Genomic DNA, 24,931 nt, shown 5'->3' on the forward strand with positions numbered 1-24,931 from the left:
TTTCTAGCTTTTCACCATTGAGAAAGTACCCTGTTGCATCTTTTTCAGGTCCTAAGTGGGTGGCCACAAATTTGCCTAAAGTGAAATTCATTCTGTAGAGTTTTGCCCATTCACTTAACCTATCAATGACTCTTTGCAATTGTGTGCTTCTATCTACAATGCTTAAAATATTGCCTATTTCTGTGTCACACGAGTAGTCCTATTCACATATCCCTTGTCCCCCTTTCCTTCAACACCGACTTAACATTTTTAAATTCTCAATTTCAATCACTAACTCCAGTAGTGCATTCCACAACCACAGAGCAGGGAAAAACTTTTGAGCATGATGTTGTAAACCTTCTACATTTAATCATGTATCTATATCCCCGTGTTCTAGACCTCTCGCTCACCGTATACAATCTGCTGCCTCATACCCGTAGCATTTTAAGCAGTGGTATAAAGTCAGCCTCCAATCTCCTCCTCTGTTCTTAACAAGGTCAGCCCTAATTCAACAGAGGTGTTTGGATGTTGAGCAGCAGCTGAAACTCTGGATAGTGCCAAGGCTGGGAAGAGTGAACTGTGGAGATTTACTATAGCACCTGGGGTAAGGGGCTTTAGATATGTGGATTTTCCAAGAAACTGAAGCTCTTTTCATTAGGCCAAAAGGAGCTCCAATAGAGGAATCCAAAATTATGGAATCTCGATGAGGTAGATTGAGAAGAATTACAGCTACTTAGCAGTAACGAGAGCTAAAATCTAATCACCAAAAATTATGCAGATGCTGTCAGGATATAGAACAGAGACCAGAAACAGTGGTAGAAGTAGAATACATACAGCTTTTGAAAGTTTGAGGAACAGAAAGAATTTGAGCTTATAGAGAAGGGCCCAAAATAATGCACTGGGCTGACCGACCTCCTTCAGGACTGTAAATCTGAAGATTGTGCAACTCTGCCCTCTCTGAGGGCACTGAGATCAATTGTAAGCACTAGCTGATATCAAAAACAGAGGCCAGGCCGTGGACTCACCTGTAGCCTGCCCTATCAATATGGCTCTGTCAACGAGTGGTGAAAATTAAACTTCCATTTGTTTAATAAATACTTTAAATTATGGCACTTACCTCAGTATTAACTGCAATAAACACTTCAAAATGGCCAATCCAACAAAGACAAGGAATGCATATAAAATAGCTGTAGAAAGAGACAAAGATTTTCTTTTTATTTTGAGACAGGAAAGCATTATGAGAGAAATTCAAACAGAAATGGAGGGAATTAAATTAATCCAGAAGAAAAAACAAAATTAATCAGGATTTGCAACTATGCTGTTTACTACATGCAAAATCCACAGTCAGTGCATCAACCCACTACTGTCATCAGACTTCACCACTACTTAACAATTATCAGTTTGAGATATTATATTATGGCTCTTATTGAAAAACTTATTCCATACTGTCACAAGAAAGAGAAACACTTTGTTGGAGCTCTCTTAATAGAATTCCCACTCCCTCCCAGGGCAGTAATAAAAGAATATTGCCCTTTCTCCACTCTCTAGAAAAAACATTAACCATTTCACTCTGAACAGGACAAAATGTGGTAGCACTTTACAAGTGTACATACGAAGGTTGTTGTTAATGGCTTCATGGTCAATGATGATTTTACAGTTGACTGGTCCACTTGCATTACTCAGGTTGGCCTTTACCACCCATAAGGAATAGTGTCCAAGCTCACCAAAGCTTTCACGCACCCTGCAAGAGATGCACAGAAAATCTACTGCAAAGAGAGTCGAAAACAAAACTTTTTAGGTAGTCCTCCTTCACAATTAGACTAATAAGCTGCAAAGTTCTATTCACATAAGCTTGCATTTTTTTTGTTATGAGGGTGTGATCTGTTACATATGTTTTTTTCTTTATTCTTTCATGGAATGTGGGCATCACTGGCAAGGCCAGCATTTGTTGCCCATCCCCAATTGCCCTTGAACTGAGTGGCTTGCTCAGGCATTTTAAAGGGCAATTTAAGGATCAACCATATTGTTGTGGGCCTGGAGTCACTTGTAGGCCCAGACCACCTTAAGGCTGGCAGATTTCCTTCCCTAATGGACATTAGTGAACCAGGTGGACTTTTACAACAATCGAAAGTTTCATGGTCACCATTACTGAGACTAACTTAATATTCTAGATTTATGAATCGAATTTAAATTCCACCAGCCGCCATAGTGGGATTTGAACACATCCCCAGGGTATTTTCCTGGGCCCCTTGATCACTAATTCAGTGACATGGCCACCAAGCCACCATCTCCCCATGAGTGAAATAATCATTCATTTAATAAGAAGGTTGGTCCTCCAATTCCTATCTTGTTCTCCTCAGGGATGATACAGACATTCTAGTTAAAGAGGATTGTGAAATATAAGATACAATAAGCATAAGGAGAGAGGAAGTACTAGAGAGACTGACATCCTCGAAGGTGGATAAATTATCAGGGCTAGATGGATTGTATCCCAGGTTGTTAAAAAGGAAGCCAGAGAGGAAATAGCGCATGCTCTGAGGATCATTTTCCAATCCTCACTAGATACAGGCGAGGTACCAGAAGATTAAAGGTTTGCAAACGTTGTGCCAATATTTAAAAAGGGTGCGAAGAATAGGCCAGAAAATTATAGGCCAGTCAGTCTGACTTTGATGGTGGGAAAATTATTGGAATCAATTCTGAGAGACAGGACAAACTGTCACTGAGAAAAGCACAGATTGATCAGGGATAGTGAGCACGGTTGTTAGGGGAAGATCATGTCTTACTAACTTAATAGAATTGTTTGAGGAGGGTGGTGCAGTGGATATTGTCTACATGGATTTTAGTAAGGCATTTGGCATGGCAGACTGGTCAAAAAGTGAAATCCCATGGGATACAGGGGGAAAGGTGGCAAGTTGGATCCAAAATTGGCTCAGTGACAGGAAACAAAGGGTAATGATCGCTGGACGTTTTTGCGAATGGAAAACGGTTTCCAGTGGTGTTCCACAAGGCTCAGTGTTGGAGCCTTTGATTTTTGTTGTATATATTAATGATTTGTTCTTAAATGCGGGAGGTATGATGGGGAAATTTGCAGATGACAAAAATTGGCCATGTAGTTTATAGTGAAGAGGATAGCTGTTGCCTCCAGAATTATATCAATTGGCTGCTTGAATGGGCGGAAAAGTGGCAAATGGAATTCAATCCAGAAAAGAGAAAGATAATGCATTTGGGGAGGACAAACAAGCAAGGGAATATTCAATAAAGGGTATTGAGAGGTGTTGAGGAAGTGAGAGACATGGAGTGCATGCCCACAGATCCCTGAAAGTGGCAGGACATGTGGATAAGTTGGTAAAGATGGTAATATGGCATGCTTTCCTTTATTGGACAAGGTAATGAAAACAAAAGCAGGAATGTAATGATGGAACTGTATAAAATGCTGGTTAGGCCACAGCTGGAATTGCGTAGAGAGTTCTGGTCAACAGCACAGGCAGGACATAATTCCTCTGGAGTGAGCACAGAGGAGATTTACAATAATGTTGCCAGGGCTTGAAAACTGCAGCTATGAGGAAAGATTGAAAAGGCTGGGATTGTTTTCCTTAGAACAGAGGCAGCTAAGGGTGACCTAATTGAGGCGTACAAAATTATGAGGGACCTAGAAAGGGTAGATAGGAAAGATCTGTTTTCTCTGAGGGGTCAATTATCAGGGGGCATAGATTTAGGGTGATTGGTAAAAGGATTAGAGGGGACATGAGGAAAAACTTTTTCACCCAGAGGGTTTGGGGCAAGTGGAATTCACTGCCTAAATTGGTAGTTGAGGCTAAAAAAACTCAACACATTTAAAAGACATCTGGATCTGCAGCTGTGCTGTAACCTGCAAGGCTACAGAACAGGTGCTGGAAAGTGGAATTAAAACTGAGCAGCTAGTTTTTTTTTTTCTGGCCAGCACAGACATGATGGGCTGAATGGCTTCTTTCTACACCATAACTTTTCCATGGCTCTAAATATTTGTCTTGTGATGAGTTTCATTGGTTGGTTGTCATTATTGTAGACAGCTCACCACCACCGTCTCAAGGGCAATTAAGGATGGGCAATAAATGCAGGCCTAGCTAGCGACATCCACATCCCATAAATTAATTTAAAAAAGAATTATTGATGGGATTTAGTTTGCCAGGCCTCCAACGCTCATCAGCTTAGAAATTTCAACAAACAGTAGCCCAGAGACTTATTTGATCAGAGAGGTAGCCAGGTCAGATATCAGAGATAGAAAGAGAACATGCTGTAAATACTCAACAGGGCTGGCAGCATCTGTAAAGACAAAGAGAGAATGCTTTGAGCCCATCTCTTCTCAAAAGGCATGCTGCTCATCTGAGTGGTCAATCTAGTGAACCTTTGTGAATCCTCTCAAAGACAAGTAAGCCCTTCTTTAAGTAAGGGGACCAAAACCCATAGACTATTGCACGTATGGGTCTCACCAAAGCCATACAAGGTTGCAGCAAGACTTCCTTACTTATTCTCCAACTCCCTTGCAATAGAGGACAACATAGCATTTGCTTTCCTAATTGCTTGCAGTACCTGCATGTTAACTTGTTTCATATACAAGGACACCCAGATTCCTCTGACTACCAATATTTACCAGTCTCTCCATTTTAAAATATTCTGCTTTTCCAATATTCCTACCAAAGAGGTAATAATTTCATACTTCCCCACATTCTTTCCAATCATTTAACCAGTCTACATCCCTTTGCAGCCTCTTTTCATCCTCACCAAGTTTACTTTTCAATTTAGCTTTGCATTGTCAGCAAACTTGGATACATTACGTGTGGCCCCCTCATCTAAGCCCCTGATATGGATTGCAAATAATTGAGGCCCAAGCATTGATCTTTGCAGCACTCCCCTCCATCTGGGAAACAACTTGTTTATTCTTCTGTTTTCTGTCCATTCATCACTCCTCAATCCATACTAATATATTAGCAACAATCCCGTGAACTCTAATCTTGTGCAATAACCTCGTGAAGCCCCTTGGAATGTCTTCTGAAAATTCAAATATACTACATTCACCAATTCCGCCTTATCTACCCTGTACTAAACTTTAAAAAAACAACAGATTTGTCAAACACAATTTACATTTTGTAACATTGGTTGAATCTACCTGATCATTGAGAGTTTCCAAGTTCCTTGCTACCATGTCCTTAATACCAGATGATAGCATTTCTCTTTATGATTGATGTTAGGTTAGCTGGCCTATTGTTCCCTTTCTTCATCATCTTCAACAGCAGGGTTACGTTTGCTACCTTCTAATCTAAAAGGGCTGCGCTAGAATTCAGGGAATTCTGCAAAATAAAAGTCAACGCAACCACCATCTCTGTAGCCATCTGTAATTTAAGGTCATCAGGTCTAGGAAACTTGTTGGCTATTAACCTCATTAATGTCTGCAGCACTATTTATTTACCAACATTCATTACTTTCAGTTCTTCACTCTCTTTAGACCACATTTCCCCACATGCTTTTTCTTTCTTCCCAGAGGCCTATGAAGACAGACAAATATTCAACATCTACCATTTCCTTATTCCCTATTATAATTCCTCCTGTCTTTGCCTCAAAGTGACTCACATTTACTTTTACCAAGTGCTTCCTTTTCACCTACTTGTAAAAGCACGGAGAACCTGCTTTTATATATTTTGCTAGTTTACTCTTGTATTTTCTCCCTTCTTAGTCATTCCTTCCTAATTTTTTAACACCGTTCCCATCCTCAGACTGGATACTCATTTTGGCAAGCCTCTTCTTTTAAGCCAATATGATCCTTAAACTCTCCAGCTAGTCAGGCTGTACCATTGGAGATTTTAATTCCTTAAATGAATCTAAACCCATTAAAAAATATTAATTTCCATTGCTTACCTACCATTTCTTTTAATCAAATCTAATCAACACCTCACCAAACTGTTCCTCATACCTCCACAATTGGCTTTGTTTAAATTTAAGAACCTAGTTTTGGGCTTTATGAATTTAACATGAAATTCTATTATATTATGATTATTCTTCTCCAGAGGATCCTTTACCAAAATATTAATTTACCTTGTCTATTAAAAGGCATGTATTTATATAGCACCTTTCATGGTCACAGGAGTATCCAAGTGCTTTAAGTTAATAAAATACTTTTGAACTGAAGTCATAGTGTAGTGGGGAAAACAGCAGCCAATTTACACATACAAACAGCAGTCTGTTTTGTAATGTTGATAAATATTAGCCAGAACACCAGGGATAACTTCCCTGCGTACAACAATTTAGATCTAAAATAGCCTATTGCCTAGTTGATCTTATGGTACGTTTTCTGGATAACCGCTCTGAATGCATTTCATAAACTTGTCCTTCAAGTTACTTTTGCTAATTTAGTTTGCCCAGTCTAAGGTTAAAATCTTAATCTTTAAGATTTAAAGAATTTTACAACTAAGGATTAATGCATTTGTCTTGTTACATGGTCCTTTAATTTCCTCTGTCCAACACCATAATTAATGTTAAGAGGCCTATGAACTACTACTAGTAGTATTTCCTAACTTTATCACACCTTAGCTCCATCCTTACTGATTCTACATCCTGATTTTCTGGGTGAAGATTCTTTCTTTCTTACTGCCTTTATCTGACCCTTACTAACCCACCCATGAGTTCGTATTTTGACTTTCTTATTTAAAAGTCACGTGTCCTGGAATATTTAATTCTCAACCTTAATCACCCTGCAAAAGCATCTCAGTAATTACCATTAAATCAAGCCCATTTGTCCATTAATTCATCTATCTTGTTACGATTACTTTGTGCATTCAAATATAGCACCTTTAATTTTAAGTTTTTACTATTTTTCCCTCATGTGGCCTTAGCTGCCAATGCCTAATTACTGCCAGTAAGCACTCTGACCCTCACTGACACAATCTGCTTGACTTTAGCCAAATTGCTATGGTGCTCTACAGCTTTGATTTTTCTCTTCAGACGGAAACATTCCTCTCCCTAATTAGTCTGAAGCTTTTTCTAAGACATAGTTCTTCACTTCGTCAAGACAGTGGCCCCAACCCAGTATAAGCAGAGTCCTTCCCAACAGCTTCTCAAACACTGGTGCCAGTGCGCTGTGAATTGAAATCCCTGGCTCCCATGCCACCCTTTTAGCCACACATTTGAATCTCCATTTTTGAATTTGTACTCTAGCCGATCAAACTCCCTCAGCAAAACCTCATTCCTATTCTGTCCATGACCCTTGTGTGTGGGCCACAGCAACTGGATCCTTCCCCACCTACAAGGAGATGCCCTTAACTCTGACACTGGGTTTTGGAACTCCTGGTCGCAGCTGCAGAGAACAGTGTCTACCCCCTTGACTAAACTATCCCACCACATTCTTTTCCACATCAGATTCTATACCACAGTGCCATTGCCCACCTGCCCGTGCTCCCTGCAATCTTTATTCTCATCCACACTGGCAATAAGTATCATGCAACTATTGGTCAACGCCAAAGGCTGAGAGTCCTCTACCAATGTATGTGGCTCCTTTACCTGCCCAGGTCGCAGTCACATCCTCTTTTCCCGGACCAACAACCAAATCTAAATCCTAAGAAGGGTGACTGCCTTTAGAGTCAAAATGTCCACTAACTCTCCCCATCTCAGATGCATTACAATGTCAGATAGCAGGTACTTTTCCCCAAGAGAGCGAGCACATATCAGGTAGCAGAGACTTCTTCTATATTCATGAGCTTGGGAATGCTGTAGCAGTGAAGAAATGCATTCACTAACCTGCACACCTCTTGTCTATCCTCACTACTGTTCACCTGTAATGTGACTGGATGCTTAGTGTCAATGGCAAAGGTTGAATTTCTAGGGTGCCCAACATGTTCTTCTGCAGGCACATTTCCAAGCTCCTGGTACAGACACTAAAAATTAGATACACAAATACGAAAGGGGTAGATAATTATTAGCAAGATGCCAAATGCTTCACCTTACTATTTAGTTTTGTAGTGTTTTAAAACCAGTGTACAGACCTGATAAACAGATGGACAAAAAAAATTCATCCTGACTGAAAATTCTGTGACTGGGTTACAAAAAATCAGCCAAACCAGCGCAAAAGATGGAACACAAGCGACTTCCACCCAAAACCACCTGAATTTTCCCTGATCTTTAAATTATTTTAAGATACAATTCATCCATTTCAGGCTTCACCCTCAAAAATAGCCATGCCCCCAAGGTGAAACAGCAAGATTCAGGCAATTGGGCTAGTCTGGGAACGCCTTTCAAATTGCACTTAGCACATTTTCAAAGCTATTTCATATTATAAGTATTTACAATAGAAAGAAGGTCATTCAGCCAAACAGTTCCATGTCAGTGTTTATACTCCACATGAGCCTCCTCCCATTCTTTTTCATCTAACCCCATCAACATATCCTATTGCTTTCTTGCTCTGTAAATGTCTTTATATCAAAAAATATATAATTCCCTAAGAAACTGACCGATTTACACCAGTGAAGCTATTCAATGGTTCTGTATAGTCTAAGCCATTTTCAGCCATTTGCAATCAGGTTACTCAACTGGAGCGCTGGATATCCTCATTAAAATGCTTATTTTTACTGAAAAACACATTCTCAGCTGCATTAATAAAATTGAAGCAGGCAAGCACTCTTAAATACATCAAGGAATACATTTCTGGAATGAGAGAAAAAACAATTTTGTATTACACTGTCCAATTCTGCAAGGTCATGGAAGATTTTCTCTCATCTTTGCAATTATGCAAATGAATTTAAGAAAAAAATTGAAATGAATTTTGGGTCCAACATTCAGAGTGAAAACACAAATGACAAAATACACAAATATCATACATGCAAAATGGATAAAGAACTGTTATCTTAACACAATGATCATTAAAAGTATGTGGGATTTACCTCCCACAATCAAAAGTGTTCCCCCTCAATCCTGTACCGACACTGGATCCAGCGAACGAGGTTCTAATTTCCCAAATCGGTACTCTCCTACTTTTGCCCCAGTTCCAAATGCTCCATGCCATTACACTGTAGATACTCTGTGGTGCCTATAGAGGGATAATAGTGACTAAGCCCAAATGCAACAATTGATGGGACACCTCTTGGTTGACCTGTGCCATTTCACACCCACCTGGTAACAGTGATCTGACAGCCAGGAGACCACCAGGTTTTCATGAAGCAGCTCATTGCAAACTCTTAAAACTGCTTGGTCCATCTCAAGTTTTCTTGGCCTTCTTTCAGACAATTCTGTTGCGAAATGAAAAAGTAAAGTCTCATACAAATGCTTAAAAAGCTAAAAAACCTCAACTACTCTCAGCCCTTGAATAAAATCATATGTTGGGAATGCTGTAGCAGTGAAGAAATGCATTCACTAACCTGCACACCTCTTGTCTATCCACACTACTGTTCACCTGTAATGTGACTGGATGCTTAGTGTCAATTCTCTTTTCTTCTGGCAAAGTTTTGACAGGCACACTGCTAGTTAATTAAAAGTTCTCAGGACACATAATGGTTCAGATTTTTTTTAATATATAGAAAATGAACAGCACAAATTCACATTTTTGGTTTCTTGGTAAGTATCTCAACAGCTTAATGGCAGCCTGTTCAGAGGCTGCTGCAAATGCACTATCTTAAATGATCAAATGCCAGACTGAACCCCTCCCTGATACCTCTCACCCTCACCATAAGCTTGTAATGTAGTTTCATTTGCATCTAGACCGCCATCCATAGCTCATGTTTCAGCAACCCATTTACAACTGAGAGGACCAACGTAATTGTTCTGCAGGTGTCAAGAAACAGGCAGAAGCACAGGATCAAACACTCACTCAGCTTTCTCCCAACAAGTTAGTCACATTTGCACCATAAGCAGCATTAATTACAGGTTGGCTTAAACTAGCATGACTAGCCATAGGTGTAGTGACAATGAGACCATGTTAATACATACACATTTTAGTAGAAAATAACTTGCAATACAGGCTTCCTATGTCGATTTACTAAACATCACTATTCTGTAGCCAAGGAAGTAAAATACGCGATCAAAAAGACTCTACATTTTCATCTAGTCATTTTACCAAACATACAAAAAGGTTAAGGTTCCTGTGTGAACATAAGCGTTGAAATTATATGCCTAATAACCATGTCTGATTATTTTTATTTGATAATCAGTAATGCAATTATCTGGCTTCCCAATTAAGCACATGTGGCTAATTCACTCGCTGACACTATCTTACAAAATGCCCTAGAGTTGATGGGGATTGATCTCTAGAAATGCTTTACATCCGACCAGATAAAGCTAAAAGACTTGCATCCTAAAGCTAACTAAACCCAACCGCCTCCTTCATGTTATCTCACATCACTTCTGTTGCCGTCAACCAGAAGCTGCATATCTAGCTTTTCCTTATTGTTAATTTTCAGGCAACTAATGGAAGCACAGTTCACTCTAGATGAGTAAGAGTAGCATTTACCCAACAAACTCATTACCCTTATTTCAAGAAGCAAATTCTATTAACAGAACCCTATGGACTCTGCTACCAGGACTTTGGAAGGACAGATTAGACTTTGACATGTTTTGTGCCGAGTTCCCACAATATTACAATCTTTTATCCCCCAATGTACCTTCCTTTAAAATAAAAACCTCCATTCATCCAAAGCAGTGGAGGCTGGGTCATTGAATATATTCAAGGCTGAGTTAGACAGGTTTTTGATTGGCTAGAGAGTCAAGGGTAATGGAGAACAGGCAGGAAAGTAGAGTGAAGGCCACAATCAGATTAGCCATGATCTGTTGAATGGTGGAGCTGGCTTGATGGACCAAATGGCCTACTCCTATGTTCTTATGTTAAGTACATACGTTGAAACCTGAAGTTAAGAAACACACCATAGAATTAACCAGAATGCTCTCCTGACAATTTTGCAAGGCTAGTTTGACCAGCATCACTGAAGAGCTGCTCTGCGTATAGACTCACACCATGAATTTACAGAATTGAAACAAACTATTGATAACTTGCAGGAGGTTTGTGGTTTCTTCTTCCAAAGCAAAGAGGGAAAAAGATACTTATATTTAAGCAGTGCTTTTCACAAACTCAGGATATCCCAAAGCATTTTACAACCAATGAAGTGCTTCCTGGAATGCAGTCACTGTTGTAACAAGAAACAACAGCCAATTTGGGTACAGCAAGCTTCCACAAACAGCAATAAAATGACCAGATACTCTGTTTTCAGAAGTTTTAATTATGAGATAAGTATTGGCCAGTACGCTGGGGATAACTCCCCTGTTATTCTTCGAAGTAGTACCATGGGATCTTTTACCTCCGCCTTAGAAAGCATACATGGGTTTGGTTTAACACCTCATTCAAAAAGATAGCACCTCCAACAGTGCAGCACTCCCTCAGCACTGCACTGGAGTACAGCCCACAATCCTGCAAGTCAGGCAAGAATGCTACCACATTATATAATTCAAAAACTTGTGTTGCCCTTTGGCACATACAATGTGTTTATAAAAACAGCCACAGTTAAAACATTACCTTAACCACAGCTTTAACGTGCTGTTCTGCACGTGCAATTCTTAATTTCATTTGGAAAGTTAGAACACTTTCTATGCAAAAAGTATTATATTCAAGCACAGCCCCTGCTCCACTAGCACTTTTACTGGGGAATACCAAATGATTTTCCCTCACATATTAGATAGAAGGAAAGGGAAAAAAAATTACAAGAGGTTGTTAAACCAGTTTTCCCCTTCAGCTATGGTAGAGTGCATTCCAACATTCTTTAATCAAACAGCATTTAATCTGGTTAGAAATGAGTGGAGTCAAAGATGTCCTAACCATCAACTTAAATTCCATCCTACAGCAGTCAACACATCTCATTGCACTTGTACAAACTTGTGGGTCACACCTCTGTCAATGTTGCCTATGTATTTGAGAAAGTTGCCTTACAACTGATTACTGCCCATTATAGCCAAATTTCCAGCAGCTTCTGCACTCATGCATCTTATTAAAAGAGACATTAGACTTCACTCCCTGGCTGGAAGCCATTGGTTAAACAGGCGGACATAAACTCAAACAATCTGTACCAATCAGATTAACAGTCACAACCCATCCAGCACACATGATAGAGAAAAATCAATAAATGCTATCTACATGAGTATCCTGACAACCCACCACCCCTCCCTGATTGTTATAATAAAAACACAACAGCCAATTTACACACAGCAAACTGACACAAACAGCAATGGAATAAATGGCCAAATAATCTGTATCAGACATTGATTACGTGAGAAGTATCAGCCATGGTTGCAGGTAACATTCTTGCAGTTCAGTTAGAATGTTGTTGGTTCACAACCCACCTGAGAGGATTGAGCAGAAAAATCTAGGCTGACCCACCAGTGCAGCACTGAGGGAGGGGTGCGCTGTCAGAGGTGCTGTCTTTCGGATGAGACATTAAAGCGAAGCCCTGTCTTCTCTCTCTCGTGTTTGCAGCACTCTCTCAAATAGGAGCATTCTGTTGTCCCCAATGTCTTGGTCAACATTCAATTAACACAAAAACAAAGGTGATTTGGTCATTACCACATTGCTGTTTGTGTGGCTAACTATGCACAAATTGGTTGTCACATGACAATAGTGACTGCACTTCAAAAGTATTTACATTTCTGCAAAGTGCTTTGGGATGTACCGAGGTATTACGCAAGTCTGTCTTTCTTTTCCAATTATAGTTTAGGGAACTTGGAGAACTCACTTGCTCTCTTTCAGCAGTCCCATAAACTTGAAATGTCAATCTGGATTACACACAAGTGACCTAAGAACCAACTTTATATACTTTATAAAAGCAAAAACTGCGGATGCTGGAAATCCAAAACAAAAACAAAAATACCTGGAAAAACTCAGCTGGTCTGGCAGCATCTACGGAGAGGAACACAGTTAACGTTTAGAGTCCGAATGACCTTTTCATTTTTTTGGTGAATATTTCACCTCTCTTCTATTTTTACTTAGTTCTGTTGAAGGGTCATTCGGACTCAAAACGTTAACTGTGCTCCTCTCCGCAGATGCTGCTAGACCTGAGTTTTTCCAGGTATTTTTGTTTTATATACTTTATATAAAATACCTCAGCCATCTATTTCAAGCATATTTTGGCTCAGTTCACCATTTCTCTTCTGCATTTCTGCTTGATTCCCAATTAAATCTTTTTCATTCTTCCACTTTTTAGATCCGCTGAAGGATCCAAACCTTAAAAACTGACTGACTGCTTTCTCTACACTGATAGAGTACTCCCAGCTTTAGCTTCAGATTTTCAACAGTTCTATTAAAACAGGAAATTCACAAAGAAAGGGCAGGGTAAAAGATACTAAGTGTGAAGGGAGAAACAAAGAATGAGAAACGTGCATGAATCTGTACAAACAATCCTACATACACACGAGTGAACGCCTATCACTTGTTTTCCAGTGTATCCAGGCTGAAAATAAACAACCAGAAACACCAAATGTCCCAAACAGTACACACACTACCATCACATCAGGGACACAATGCTAAAATAAAAGCAAAAAGCTGCAGATGCTGGAAATCCAAAACAAAAACAAAAATAAAAATACCTCGAAAAACTCAGCAGGTCTGACAGCATCTGCGGAGAGCAATACAGTTAACGTTTCGAGTCCGTATGACTCTTCAACAGAACTAAGGAAAAATAAAAGAGGTGAAATATAAGCTGGTTTAAGCGGGAGTGGGATAGAGGGCCAGTGATATGTGGAGATTGCCAAAAGACGTCAGACAAAAGGACAAAGAGGTGTTGACGGTGGTGATATTATCTAAGAAACGTGCTAATAGGTGACATTAAGGGTAGAAAGCAGGACTAGCAAGGTACAGATAGCCCTAGTGGGGGTGGGGTGGGGGGAAGGGATCGAAATAGGCTAAAAGGTAGAGATAAAACAATGGATGGAAATACATTTAAAAATAATGGAAATAGGTGGGAAAAGAAAAATCTATATAAATTATTGGAACAAAGGGGGATCGGAAAGGGGGTGGGGATGGAGGAGAGAGTTCATGATCTAAATTTGTTGAACTCAATATTCAGTCCGGAAGGCTGTAAAGTGCCGAGTCAGAAGATGAGGTGCTGTTCCTCCACTTTGCGTTGAACTTCACTGGAACAATGCAGCAGGCCAAGGAACATGACAGCAGGGTGGACTGTTGAAATGGCAAGCAACAGGGAGGTCTGGGTCATGCTTGCATACAGACCGAAGATGTTCTGCAAAGTGATCACCCAGTCTGCATTTGGTCCCTTCACCCCCCACCCCGGCAACATTACGCAGCGATCTTTCCCTCCGGGACACCCTGATCCACTCCTCCATCATCCCCTACACCTCAACCCCCTCCCATGGCACCTTCCCATGCAACCGCAGAAGGTGCAGCACCTGCCCCTTTGCTTCCCCCCTCCTCACTGTCCAAAGGCCCAAACACTCCTTTCAAGTGAAGCAGCATTTCACTTGCACTTCCCTCAATTTAGTCTACTGCATTCGCTGCTCCCAATGCGGTTTCCTCTACATTGAAGAGACCAAACGCAGACTGGGTGACCGCTTTGTGGAACCCCTTTGGTCTGTCCGCAAGCATGACCCAGACCTCCCTGTTGCTTGCCATTTCAACAGTCCACCCTGCTCTCATGCCCACATGTCCGTCCTTGGCCTGCTGCAATGTTCCTGTGAAGCTCAATGCAAACTGGAGGAACAGCACCTCATCTTCTGACTCGGCACTTTACAGTCTTCCAGACTGAATATTGAGTTCAACAATTTTAGATCATGAGCTCTCTCCTCCATCCCCAACCCCTTTCCGATCCCCCTTTGTTCCAATAATTTATATATATTTTTCTTGAACCACCTATTTCCATTATTTTTAAATGTATTTCCATCCATTGTTTTATCTCTACCATTTAGTCTATTTCGATCCCTTCCCCCCACCCCATCCCCACTAGGGCTATCTGTACCTTGTTCGTCCTGCTTTCTACCCTTAATGTCACCTATTAGCACATTTCTTAGATAATATCACCACCGTCAACATCTCTTTGTCCTTTTGTCTATGACATCTTTTGGTTATCTCCACCTATCACTGGCCCTCTATCCAGCTCTACCTGTCCCACCCCCCCTTAAACCATATATTTCACCTCTTTTCTATTTTTCCTTAATTCTGTTGAAGAGTCATACCGACTCGAAACGTTAGCTGTATCCCTTTCCGCAGATGCTGTCAGACCTGCTGAGTTTTTTCAGCTGTTTTTGTTAAGGAGACAATGCTTGCCTGCCACCCCAGGGCTCCAAACACACTTCCCTCCCCCAATCACAGGCCCCTCTGCACATTTCCACACCCATTGTCAGGACCCTCTGCACCCTCCGCTACCACCAGACACTCTGCACCCACCATTTCCAGGGAACTCTGCAACCATGTCCCCCCCCACCCCCACCAGACTGCAAACACCACTCACACATCCCCCCCCCAGGGGACACAGTACACTCACCATCCTCCCTCACAATAGGGCCCTCTGCAAACACCTTTCCCCGACCCACAGCGCCACCCAACCCTGCCACCTAGAACACTCAGCACCCACCCCCTACCTCAGGGTGATCAGAAACCACCCCCACCCCACTCCAGGATTCTCTGCACCTCCCCACACACCCGCCCCCCAGCTCCGGCGCACTGCATCCACCCCCACCCCCCCCCCCCAGCTCCGGCGCACTGCACCCACCCCCCCCAGCTCCGGCCCACTGCACCCACACCCCCCACACCCCCCCCCCCAGCTCCGGCGCACTGCACCCGCCCCCCCTAGCTCCGGCGCACTGCACCCGCCCCCCACCCCCAGCTCCGGCGCACTGCACCCACCCCCCAGCTCTGGCGCACTGCACCCACCCCCCAGCTCTGGCGCACTGCACCCGCCCCCCACCCCCAGCTCCGGCGCACTGCACCCACACCCCCCCCCCAGCTCCGGCGCATTGCACCCACCCCCCCAGCTCTGGCGCACTGCACCCACCCCCCAGCTCCGGCGCATTGCACCCACCACCCAGCTCCGGCGCACTGCACCCACCCTCCAGCTCTGGCGTACTACACACAACTCCGCACCGCCCACACACCCCCAGCAGCAGGCCCACCGAGGCACTCGGGGCCACTACCCCGCCCAGGAACCCCTCCCGCTCTCGGGGATACTGCACAGCGCCATCCCCCTGGGCCCCCTTACGCTTCCCTCCCCACCGCTCCCGCAGCCCCGGGACACGCAGGTTCCGCCGCCTTTACCCTGCGACACGGCCCCCGGCAGCTTCAGGCCGCCCACGAGCAGCACGGTCAGTGCGGACAGCAGCGCAGCCCCGAGGCCCAGCTTCACACTCAGGCCGCCCGGCTCCATCGGCCCCGCCGCCCCGGCCCGGCTGCCCTGCTGCTGCTGTCTCCGCGCTCCGCTCTGGCCCACTGAGCCCCGCTGCTTCCGCCGCCTCCGCTTCTCGTCCTCGGCCGGCCACACTCGGCGCTTCATCAATCGGCAGCGCCGTCCACCCCGAGGCCGGGCCCCGCTCCGCCTCACGGGGGCGGGGCTCAGGACAGGGGCGGGGCTCCGAGTGCCGCTAGCGGTTGGCAGGTGCTTCGCTAAGAGGGCGTGGCTCCATTGCGGGCGGGGGGGGGGGCGGGGCTTTAGATCGGCTGGCCTTGGGCCAGGGGTGTGGCTTCGGTCAGTGGGCGGGGCTTGGACTCGAGGGCGGGGCACCCGTCAGGGTATTGGCTCTGTGGGCGGGGCATCGTTGTGGGCGTGGTCTCGTTCTGGGGCGTGGCCTCACTTGTTAGATGCTGAGTAGCCAGCGGTATCGTGATTGAAGCAGAGACTATGGAACAAAAACAGAATTACCTGGAAAAACTCAGCAGGTCTGGCAGCATCGGCGGAGAAGAAAAGAGTTGACGTTTCGAGTCCTCATGACCCTTCGACAGAACTTGCGTGTAATGTAAATTCTCAGCAGTAGGTATCAGTGGCATTCATAGCACTAGCAGGGAAGCCCCAAGGTGTGGGAGCACTGGGAGAGATTGCTGTGGTGTAGCAGTAGGGCGAGGATTCACCTGGGGGAATTTTATCCAATCTCGCCCCTTCCGTCATAAACCTTTGCTGGGGTGGCCGGGTTTCTTGGGCAGCAGCACAGCCCAGATGTTGGGCAGGACCCCACCCTGGTCTATGATGACCCCTCCCAGCAGCTTGTTGAGCTCCTCGTCATTGTGGGTGGCGAGCTGCTGGTGGCGAGGGATGATGCGGGTCTTCTTCTTGTCCTGGGCCGCGTTGCCGGCCAGCTCGAGGATCTCAGCCGTCAGGCACTTGGGGACAGCAGCCAGGTAGACGGGAGCTCTGGCCCCGACATACTCAGCATAGTGACCCTTATGCAGCAGCCAGTGGATTCAGCCCACAGGGAACCGGAGACCGGCTCTGGAGGAGTGACTCTTGATCTTGGCACGCCCTTTGCCTCGGGTTTAACCGTGACCCGACCTCTCTCCCTCAGAACAATCTTCTGCGACCGACAGCCGGAGAATAGAGCACTGGGAAAGGGATCTCAGTCAGGTAGGAATGGGAGAATGCAATAGTAATCAGCCATCTATCTCCAGTAGAGAGAGACAACTGGTCATGTAGATTGAGGGTAACCACTCCGCATCAAGCTAGTAGGCAGCCCTCCATGAACTACCACAGCCAGTACAGAGATTGAACCCATGCCATTCTGCAACACAATCTTGCCAGCTAGCCATCTGAGCGAACTAACCCCACAAGAAAGTACTGAGGTTGGAATCTGTAGAAAATCTTAGGATATAAGTGTGCTGGATGTGGTACTCACTCATGGAAGGGTCTCAGGGTGTGGTTGTACTGGGGATTGAACTGAGTGGGAGAGGGGTTGCTGATTCTCGTCGGGCCTAGGCTGTGGGTGTACGGGGATGAGAGGAGGTGGTAACTAGTTGGAAAAGGGTCTTTGGATATAGGCACATTAAGCAATGGGATGAGTGGGAGATGGGTTCTGGGGTGTGAGTGCACTGGGACTGGCAGATGGGAACAGCATTAGAACCAAGCAGTTCTGCATAGTCAGAGCCTTGATAAATGTTGGCTTCTTTTTGAATAACATGAATCCTATCTTCCCGCGACCGACAAGATTAAGGCAGCTGCCACCTGGTGCTCTATCTTTGGATTATTCGTGATGCCTGCAGACTGACAAATTTTATAAAAATGATTTTATTTGAGTTAAATTACAGCATCCTCAAAGAATCACAGGATTGTTACAACACAGAAGGCGGCCCATTGGCCCAGGCAAGCACCAGCTCACCGAATGAGCAAATCATCTCGTGCCATTCCCTCGCCTTCTCCCCCAGACCCTGCACATTCTTCCTTTTCAAATAACAGTCTAATTCCCTTTTGAGTGCCTCGATTGAAGCTGTCTCTGCCACATTGTCAGGCAGTGCATTCCAGACCTTCACCACTTGCTGCATGAAAAAGCGTTTCCTCATGTCGCCATTGCTTTCACCAATTGTGTTAAATCTATGTCTTCATGTTCTCAATCCTTTCAGGAGTGGGAACAGTTTCTCCCTACCTACTCTGTCCAGACCCCTCATGACCTTGAATACTTCTATCAAATACCTCTACCCTATAAGAACAGAATCGTGCCATTAATTATAAATCATGTAATGTCCTGCTGTAAGTACCAGATAGTTCAGATTCCTGTGTCAGTGAAGTGTAAATAGCTTTATAAGTCTGTACAACCCTCAGCGCTGAGGGTCTTTGCTCTGGCATATTTCTCTTACAGTCTTGATGCAACTGAAACAAATGGAGCCTGAGAACATCACTTCCTTCGACCTGCCCCAGCAGGAAATCTGTAACATCTGGAATCTTCCATATGTCCGTTTTCTCGTCGTATGGAGGCATGAGGTCATCAGAAAATGCAAGGTCATCACCAAATGGCCAAAGCTGCTCTGGGGCCACAAAGTCACCCTGCAACTGTCGGGCACCACATTTCACTGAAGCACCAGTGCTCCGATTGACCAGGGGCAAAGCATCCAAATCGTTAGCTATCACATGCAGGTCTGTAGTTAACAAATACTGGGACAAGGTCTTCCCAAGGTCATTGGAATCACACATTACCCGGGGGCCCAAAGGGCTGTTGTGTAAAAAATGCAGGAACATCACATATTCAACCGCCAAACGAAATCGAACTTCCCAAGTATTAAAGGCGCGTTGATCCTCTTGCTCCAAAATGGAATTAATGTTGATTAACGATCCAAAAGGATGATACTCTGTGAGAATAGTGTGATCTTCCTCGCAGTATCCTAGCAGTTTAACCACGTACACACACTGTAAGCCTTTCAGCATCTCTAATCCATGAAAGAAGTCGTTGCTGAATTCGGAGAGGGCAAGACGAGAGAGAGCCACTTTGTTTCCTCTCCAGTGTGCGAGGAATACCTGCAGAGCAAACAGAGGCATATATGGTGAATATACAGACTGGTTAATAAGATAGTAATCTAGTTCTACGTTCATAAATTGTATCATCAAAACTGAGATATCATGTGTTAATTAATCTTTGTGTTCAAATCACTCCCTATCTTTAAATGAACACTTACAATATAGTCAAGCTCCCATAAACTTTTAACTTATTATTCTAAAGAGAGAGTTTACAGAGGTTCAGAAATTTAAAGGAGTATTTGAACAGGGTCTCTGGCAATCTGTCTGTTTTAAAAACAGTGATGTATTGCTGAAAAAAGAGACCTATCGAAGCTTTTTGTCTTGCACTCATCAGGACACCTCTCAACACAAGGGGAAAACAACAATTTATACCGTATGAGAAGAGCATGCTGATTGTTTGGCAAGTGGACTCTGATTGGTAGAGGCATTGCCATGGAGAATACACCAATTCATGGTGACTGACAGTTTTTTGCTTGAAATTTAAACCAGGCAGCTTGACCCTGATTGGTCAAGGTATTGCCCTGAGGAATGAGTCAGGGAATGGCTGTCACTTATTACGTTTAGCTGAAACAGGTAGAATGTGTGTACATGTTCCTTCTTGTTTGCAAAGAACAAGGCCCTGTGTATTAATATACGTAACTTCCAGTACACACAAATGTGCCACACTGCGAGCCCAACTGCCAACCTTAAATTGGTTGTCAGCATAATTCTTAGCACATTGAGGATTATTTAGCAAAAGTTGCCCGATTGAGGAATCACATCTAATGTTGGACACAATGTTTTGAGTTTTGCAAGCATGGGCTGGTTGGGTATGGTCTGTATCTTGCCCATTGCAAACAGTGACTGGGACATGCTGGTTGATACAATACTCCAGTCTTTGGGACATACGACCTACATACCTAGCATCACACTAGCACTGAAATTCATTTACCACATTACTCATTTGTGTGATAGGCAGAACATCTTTTTGGCTTGACGGCAGCATCCTGTTAGTGGCGAAGACCACTCGTGTTGCGAGTGCATAGTAGCAGCATGAGACAGCTAGCTTCACCTGTTGCTCATATTTTTGAGATACTTTGCCCTTCCAGGGTAATCTGAGGTAGACTGGGCACATTTTCCAGGGCCAAAAGTGACGGCCTGAGGCCCATTCATGAGTTTGAATAATATACAGCATGAAATGATCTGAACTGATGAAGGTAGCCATTATGCTGCAGGATGTCTTTGATGTGTCCTATATCAGCATCAAGCTTGCATGGTGAGCAAATGGGTTGGGCCCTATTTACAAGGTTGCCAAAAAGACCAATCTTATAGCATGTGGAACTGTAAGAATCCCAATGCGTATACTGACTAGTGAAGGTAGGCTTGCAGTAGACCGTGATAGAGAATCCCCTGGCAGATTTCTCAACTAGTACATCAAGGAAGGGGAGTTCATTTGACTGTTCCATTTCAATGGTGAATTTGAGTGCAAGATGGAGCCCATTAAGACATGTAAGGAAATTATTACAAGCAGCTGAAGATTTAAATATAGCGAACATATCATCCACATATCGGAACTATGCGACAGGTAGGAGGTTAGGTGGCATTCCACCAGAGACACATTTCTCATGGAACCCAACAAAGATGTTTGTGAAAGTTGGGCCTAGAGGGGATCCCGTGGCAACACCATCTATTTGAGCATACATGGTGTCATTAAAATCACATCTAATGTTGGACACTGTGTTTTGAGTTTTGACTGACATTATTATCAGTCACCATCAATTGGTGCATTCTCCATGGTAACCACTCTACCAATCAAAGTCCACTTAGCAACCAATCAGCCTCTCTTCTCATACAGTATAAGTTGTTATTTTCCCCTTATATTGGTTTTCTTGTGAAGTGTCCTGATGAGTGAAAGACGAAAAGCTTTGAAAAGCTTTGACATGTACTTTTTTCAGCAATACTCAAATTCTGTACTACCAAATGGCTAAACAGTGAAGTTTTATTTTCTGCTGTCCCAAACTCAGGTGATTTCAGGACACAATGTGGTCAATCCTCCAAAACAATGGCGCCAACGCCCCGTTCCACCAACCGCCACCCCCCACACCCCCCCCATTACCCTCCACCGATGCCACCAGCCAGAGGCCAGAGCAGATGTTCACAGATGAGACTGGCTTGTGCATAGGATCAGCGGGCTGCCAGCACTCACTGATCAGAGGAGATGGGAAATTCGGAAGCATTAGGAGAAGCAGGGAGGCAGCAATCTGAGCGAGGGAGCTTCGAGCAGCTAGTGGGTAGATATTTGTGGGATCAGGAACACGTACACCCCTTCTGGCCCAGACAAATCAATACCTAAGATTCTTATTTGGGCATAGTGGTCCCTTTAAGGAACGTTGCTTATGTCCTTTGCACAATGTTCAGCACCATTTGCCACTCCTCAGACACTGAAGCAGTCCATGTCCAAATGCAGCAAGACCTGGACAATATCCAGGGGCTGACAAGTGCCAGGCAATGACCAACTCCAACAAGAGAGAATCGAACCATCCAGGACAAAGCTTGATTGGCACCACATCCACAAACATTCACTCCCTCCACCACCGACACACAGTAGCAGCAGTGTGTACCAGCTACAAGACGCACGGCAGGGATTCACCAAGGCCCCTTAGACAGCATCTTCTAAACCCACGACCATTACCATCTAGAAGGACAAGGGCAACAGACACATGGGAACACCACCAGCTGGAAGTTCCCCTCCAAGTCACTCACCATCCTGACTTGGAAATATTTTGATGTTCCTTCACTGTCATTGGGTCAAAATCCTGGAACTCCCTTTCTGACAGCACTGTCAGTGTGCCTACGCGACCTGGACTGCAGCAGTTCAAGAAGGCAGCTCACCACCACCTTCTCAAGGGCAACTAGGGATGGGCAATAAATGCTGACCTAACCAGCGAAGCCCACATCCCATGAATGAATTAAAAAAAATGTTTAAATAAAAAAATCCACAATCAGTATCAACAGCCAGACCCTGCGTATGCATCATCCATCCTTCAGTACTTGAAATCTGTACTGAGATCCCACAACATGTAGTAATAGGCCCCCTGTCTGTTTTGAGTGAAGTACTGATCATCCATTGCAAGCTCCCCCTTGAAAATAGAATCAGGTAGCATATTTTTATTATCTACCCTGTGCCCTTTGAACAGATAGGGAGATTTTTTTAAAAACATACCAACGTAGCCTTAATTTTCACTTGAACTTAACTGATATATGTTCCTATTTTATGATCATGCGACTGTGTGTTATCCTGTAGGTCAGGTATAGCACTCGCACCTCAGGAGGCTGTAAATTGAAGTTCCAATCCAGAAATTTCCATGTAATCCAGACTAACATCTTAGTGCAGAACCAAGGGTACAACACAGTGGTGGAGGTGCCATCTTTCGGGTGAAACGTTAACCGAGACCTACACTGCCCTCTCAGGTGGGTGCAAAACAATCCATGGGACTATTTTGTAGAAGAGCAGGAGAGCTCCCTCACTCTCCTGTGTCCTGACCTTTATTTATCCCTCAACCAATATCAGTACATCAGTTTTGCTATTTGTGAGATTTTGCTGTCTGCAAATTGACTGTCAAGGTTCCTACATTAGAACAGTGACTGCAGTTCAAAAGTAATTCATTGGCTATGAAACACTTTGGTTGGGCTGGGGGGGGTGGTGTTAAGACAAGCACTATACAAATGCAATTCTTTCTTTCGAAACATGGTTCTGAGCAAAGACAGTAAGACTTGAATTTTTGCTTCTGGGTCAGGAGCACAAAGTCGGGACAATTCCTGGCTCCACAAACCCGACCCAGAAGAAAGTGCCCCTGAAGGTCAGACTTTCGGTCCAGGGTGGCAAGTGAAAATGGGAGTCAAGACCCCAGAATGAGTGCAGAGATTGCTGGGTGTAGAACTGGGCAGAAGGCCTGCCTCAGTGCACAGGCACAGTGTCAATGTTAAAAAAAAACACACAAAACAGCCCTTCAGCCCTCACCCCGACACACTCCGCATGCCCTATGCATGGTAACCCATGTCACCTCATGCCCCCCCACCCAACTCCATGGCCCCTCTTACCCTCCATGCCAACCTATGCGCCCCATCCACTCCGTGACACTGTACAACCCCATGCTAACTTAGTGCACACCCATGCCCAAAGAAAGGAGAGTTCACCTTTTTGACAGCACCTTGTCCCATCAGCTTCATCACAGTAACCTCACTCTGTATCATTTCACAGGACAGCCAGGAGAGACAATCCTTCATTCCTGCCAGCCGGAAGTGGCCATACGGGCATGAGTCTGAACTGTTGTTTTCAGGTCCCTTCAACAAAAGCAAGTGGTGAAGATGTTCCATCCTGAAGAACGTGGTGACTGTAAGGAGGGCAGCAACAAGGGATACAAGGCCCAGGGTCACCCTTTGCAGCATCGGAGGGCCGTGGTTACCAGGCGTTGTCCCTTGCATCTTCAAAACACTTGGCTACCTGCACAAGAAGGGTTCAGATTGAAAAAGGATGGGCCAGTGATATCTTCTTACTCTAAGCCTAAGGCTGACGTAGTGAACAAGGAGAGGTGGACAGCTTTTGACTGGCGGGAGTGGTAGGACACCCAGATTATAATGCAAGGCCCAGCATATTCCCATGATAAGCAGGGATAGCAATGATCTGCTGTGTGAGTAACTCCGCTGCAACCATAGGCAAGTACATTCTTAAAGGGTACATATATACATACATACATACATACATATGACAACAATTATTCCTGAATGAGTCTTCCTCCAACATTAATACCTCCCTCCTCCAGAGAGGGAGGCACCTTTCCCTAAAAGTGGGAAAGGCACATTAAACTGACCTGGCCTCCTCGGGGATAAAGATTCATTGAGGAATTTGCATGGGATTGAGGTACAGTTGCCAACCCTGATTGCACATAATACTGGAGGTTTCATTGCAAGACCTCTAAACGCTAAATGCTCTACCCCCACAAAACTGTATTTTTTTCCCTACACCTTTATAACTAATAAACAAACGTGTACAAATAAAATGAAAGCAAAACGATTTTTGTTAATTCCTCCCTATCTCGTTAATATCCAGGAGATTCCCCTTTAATTCCGGGAGGGGTTGGCAAGCCGGTTTGGGTCCACCGCTCGCTCGCTCGGTCTTTTGTTGGCTTGAAGACTCTGACGTTAAATCTCGGTCTTTTTTCGGCCGCATGAGATGAACCCGGGGCCGAATCGAACCTCCCCCGCAGCCCAAGCGGCCTCGAAACCTCGGCCGGCTCAGGCTCGCCCTGCCCCGGGGATCGGAGCCGGCTCGGGCAGACCGAAGGCAGGAATCAGGCGCCGCCCCGTTAACCAGCTCCCGTATCCCCGCGCCCCCCCGAGGAACCCGAACACCCACCCGGCTGAGAATCCAGCGCAGCCCCGCAGTTACTGCTGCTGCTCATCGGCTCCAACCGGTGCTCACTGTGAATGAGAGAGAGAGAGGGAGAGGGAGGGAGAGACAGAATCAGACAGACAGG

At 44.4% G+C, this 24,931-nt stretch overlaps 2 protein-coding genes across 7 annotated transcripts in view; both read right to left on the reverse strand.

Moving 5' to 3' along the window:
• The window catches only part of hgsnat (heparan-alpha-glucosaminide N-acetyltransferase), a 47,031-nt gene extending 30,442 nt beyond the window's left edge, over window positions 1-16,589 (reverse strand). For 2 of the 5 annotated variants that reach the window (XM_041212150.1, XM_041212077.1), the window contains exons 1-5: window positions 16,241-16,589; window positions 9,115-9,230; window positions 7,747-7,883; window positions 1,593-1,720; window positions 1,097-1,166 (exon numbers count right to left, since the gene is read on the reverse strand). In XM_041212150.1, coding sequence (XP_041068084.1) covers window positions 1,097-1,166; window positions 1,593-1,720; window positions 7,747-7,883; window positions 9,115-9,230; window positions 16,241-16,475 — 686 coding nt within the window. In that variant the 5' untranslated portion in view covers window positions 16,476-16,589. Of the gene's footprint in view, window positions 1-1,096; window positions 1,167-1,592; window positions 1,721-7,746; window positions 7,884-9,114; window positions 9,231-9,359; window positions 9,489-16,240 lie in introns of those variants that run through there. The other 3 variants (XM_041212230.1, XM_041212294.1, XM_041212348.1) reach the window with 3 other exon arrangements.
• Window positions 16,590-18,219: 1,630 nt separating this feature from the next.
• pomk (protein O-mannose kinase) lies at window positions 18,220-24,931 on the reverse strand. 2 transcript variants are annotated; one of them, XM_041192977.1, is made up of 3 exons: window positions 24,811-24,931; window positions 23,592-23,898; window positions 18,220-19,415 (listed from the first exon to the last, which is right to left on the reverse strand). In XM_041192977.1, the coding sequence occupies exons 2-3, from the start codon at window positions 23,877-23,879 to the stop codon at window positions 18,630-18,632; spliced, it is 1,074 nt and encodes a 357-aa protein (XP_041048911.1). In that variant the 5' UTR covers window positions 23,880-23,898; window positions 24,811-24,931; the 3' UTR covers window positions 18,220-18,629. The 2 variants fall into 2 exon arrangements, with proteins under 2 accessions (XP_041048911.1, XP_041048904.1); XM_041192970.1 differs by lacking the exon at window positions 24,811-24,931 and adding an exon at window positions 24,266-24,701.

Source organism: Carcharodon carcharias, chromosome 1 (genome assembly GCF_017639515.1).
Source record: "Carcharodon carcharias isolate sCarCar2 chromosome 1, sCarCar2.pri, whole genome shotgun sequence".
In the NCBI taxonomy this organism is placed as follows: Eukaryota; Metazoa; Chordata; class Chondrichthyes; order Lamniformes; family Lamnidae; genus Carcharodon; species Carcharodon carcharias.

Coding starts and splice junctions, on each gene's coding strand:
- pomk (XM_041192977.1), bottom strand. CDS start 23,879: ATGCAAGGGACAACGCCTGGTAACCACGGCCCTCCGATGCTGCAAAGG. Junction 19,416..23,591: donor GACAAGGTGCTGTCAAAAAG/GTGAACTCTCCT, acceptor TTTGCTCTGCAG/GTATTCCTCGCACACTGGAG.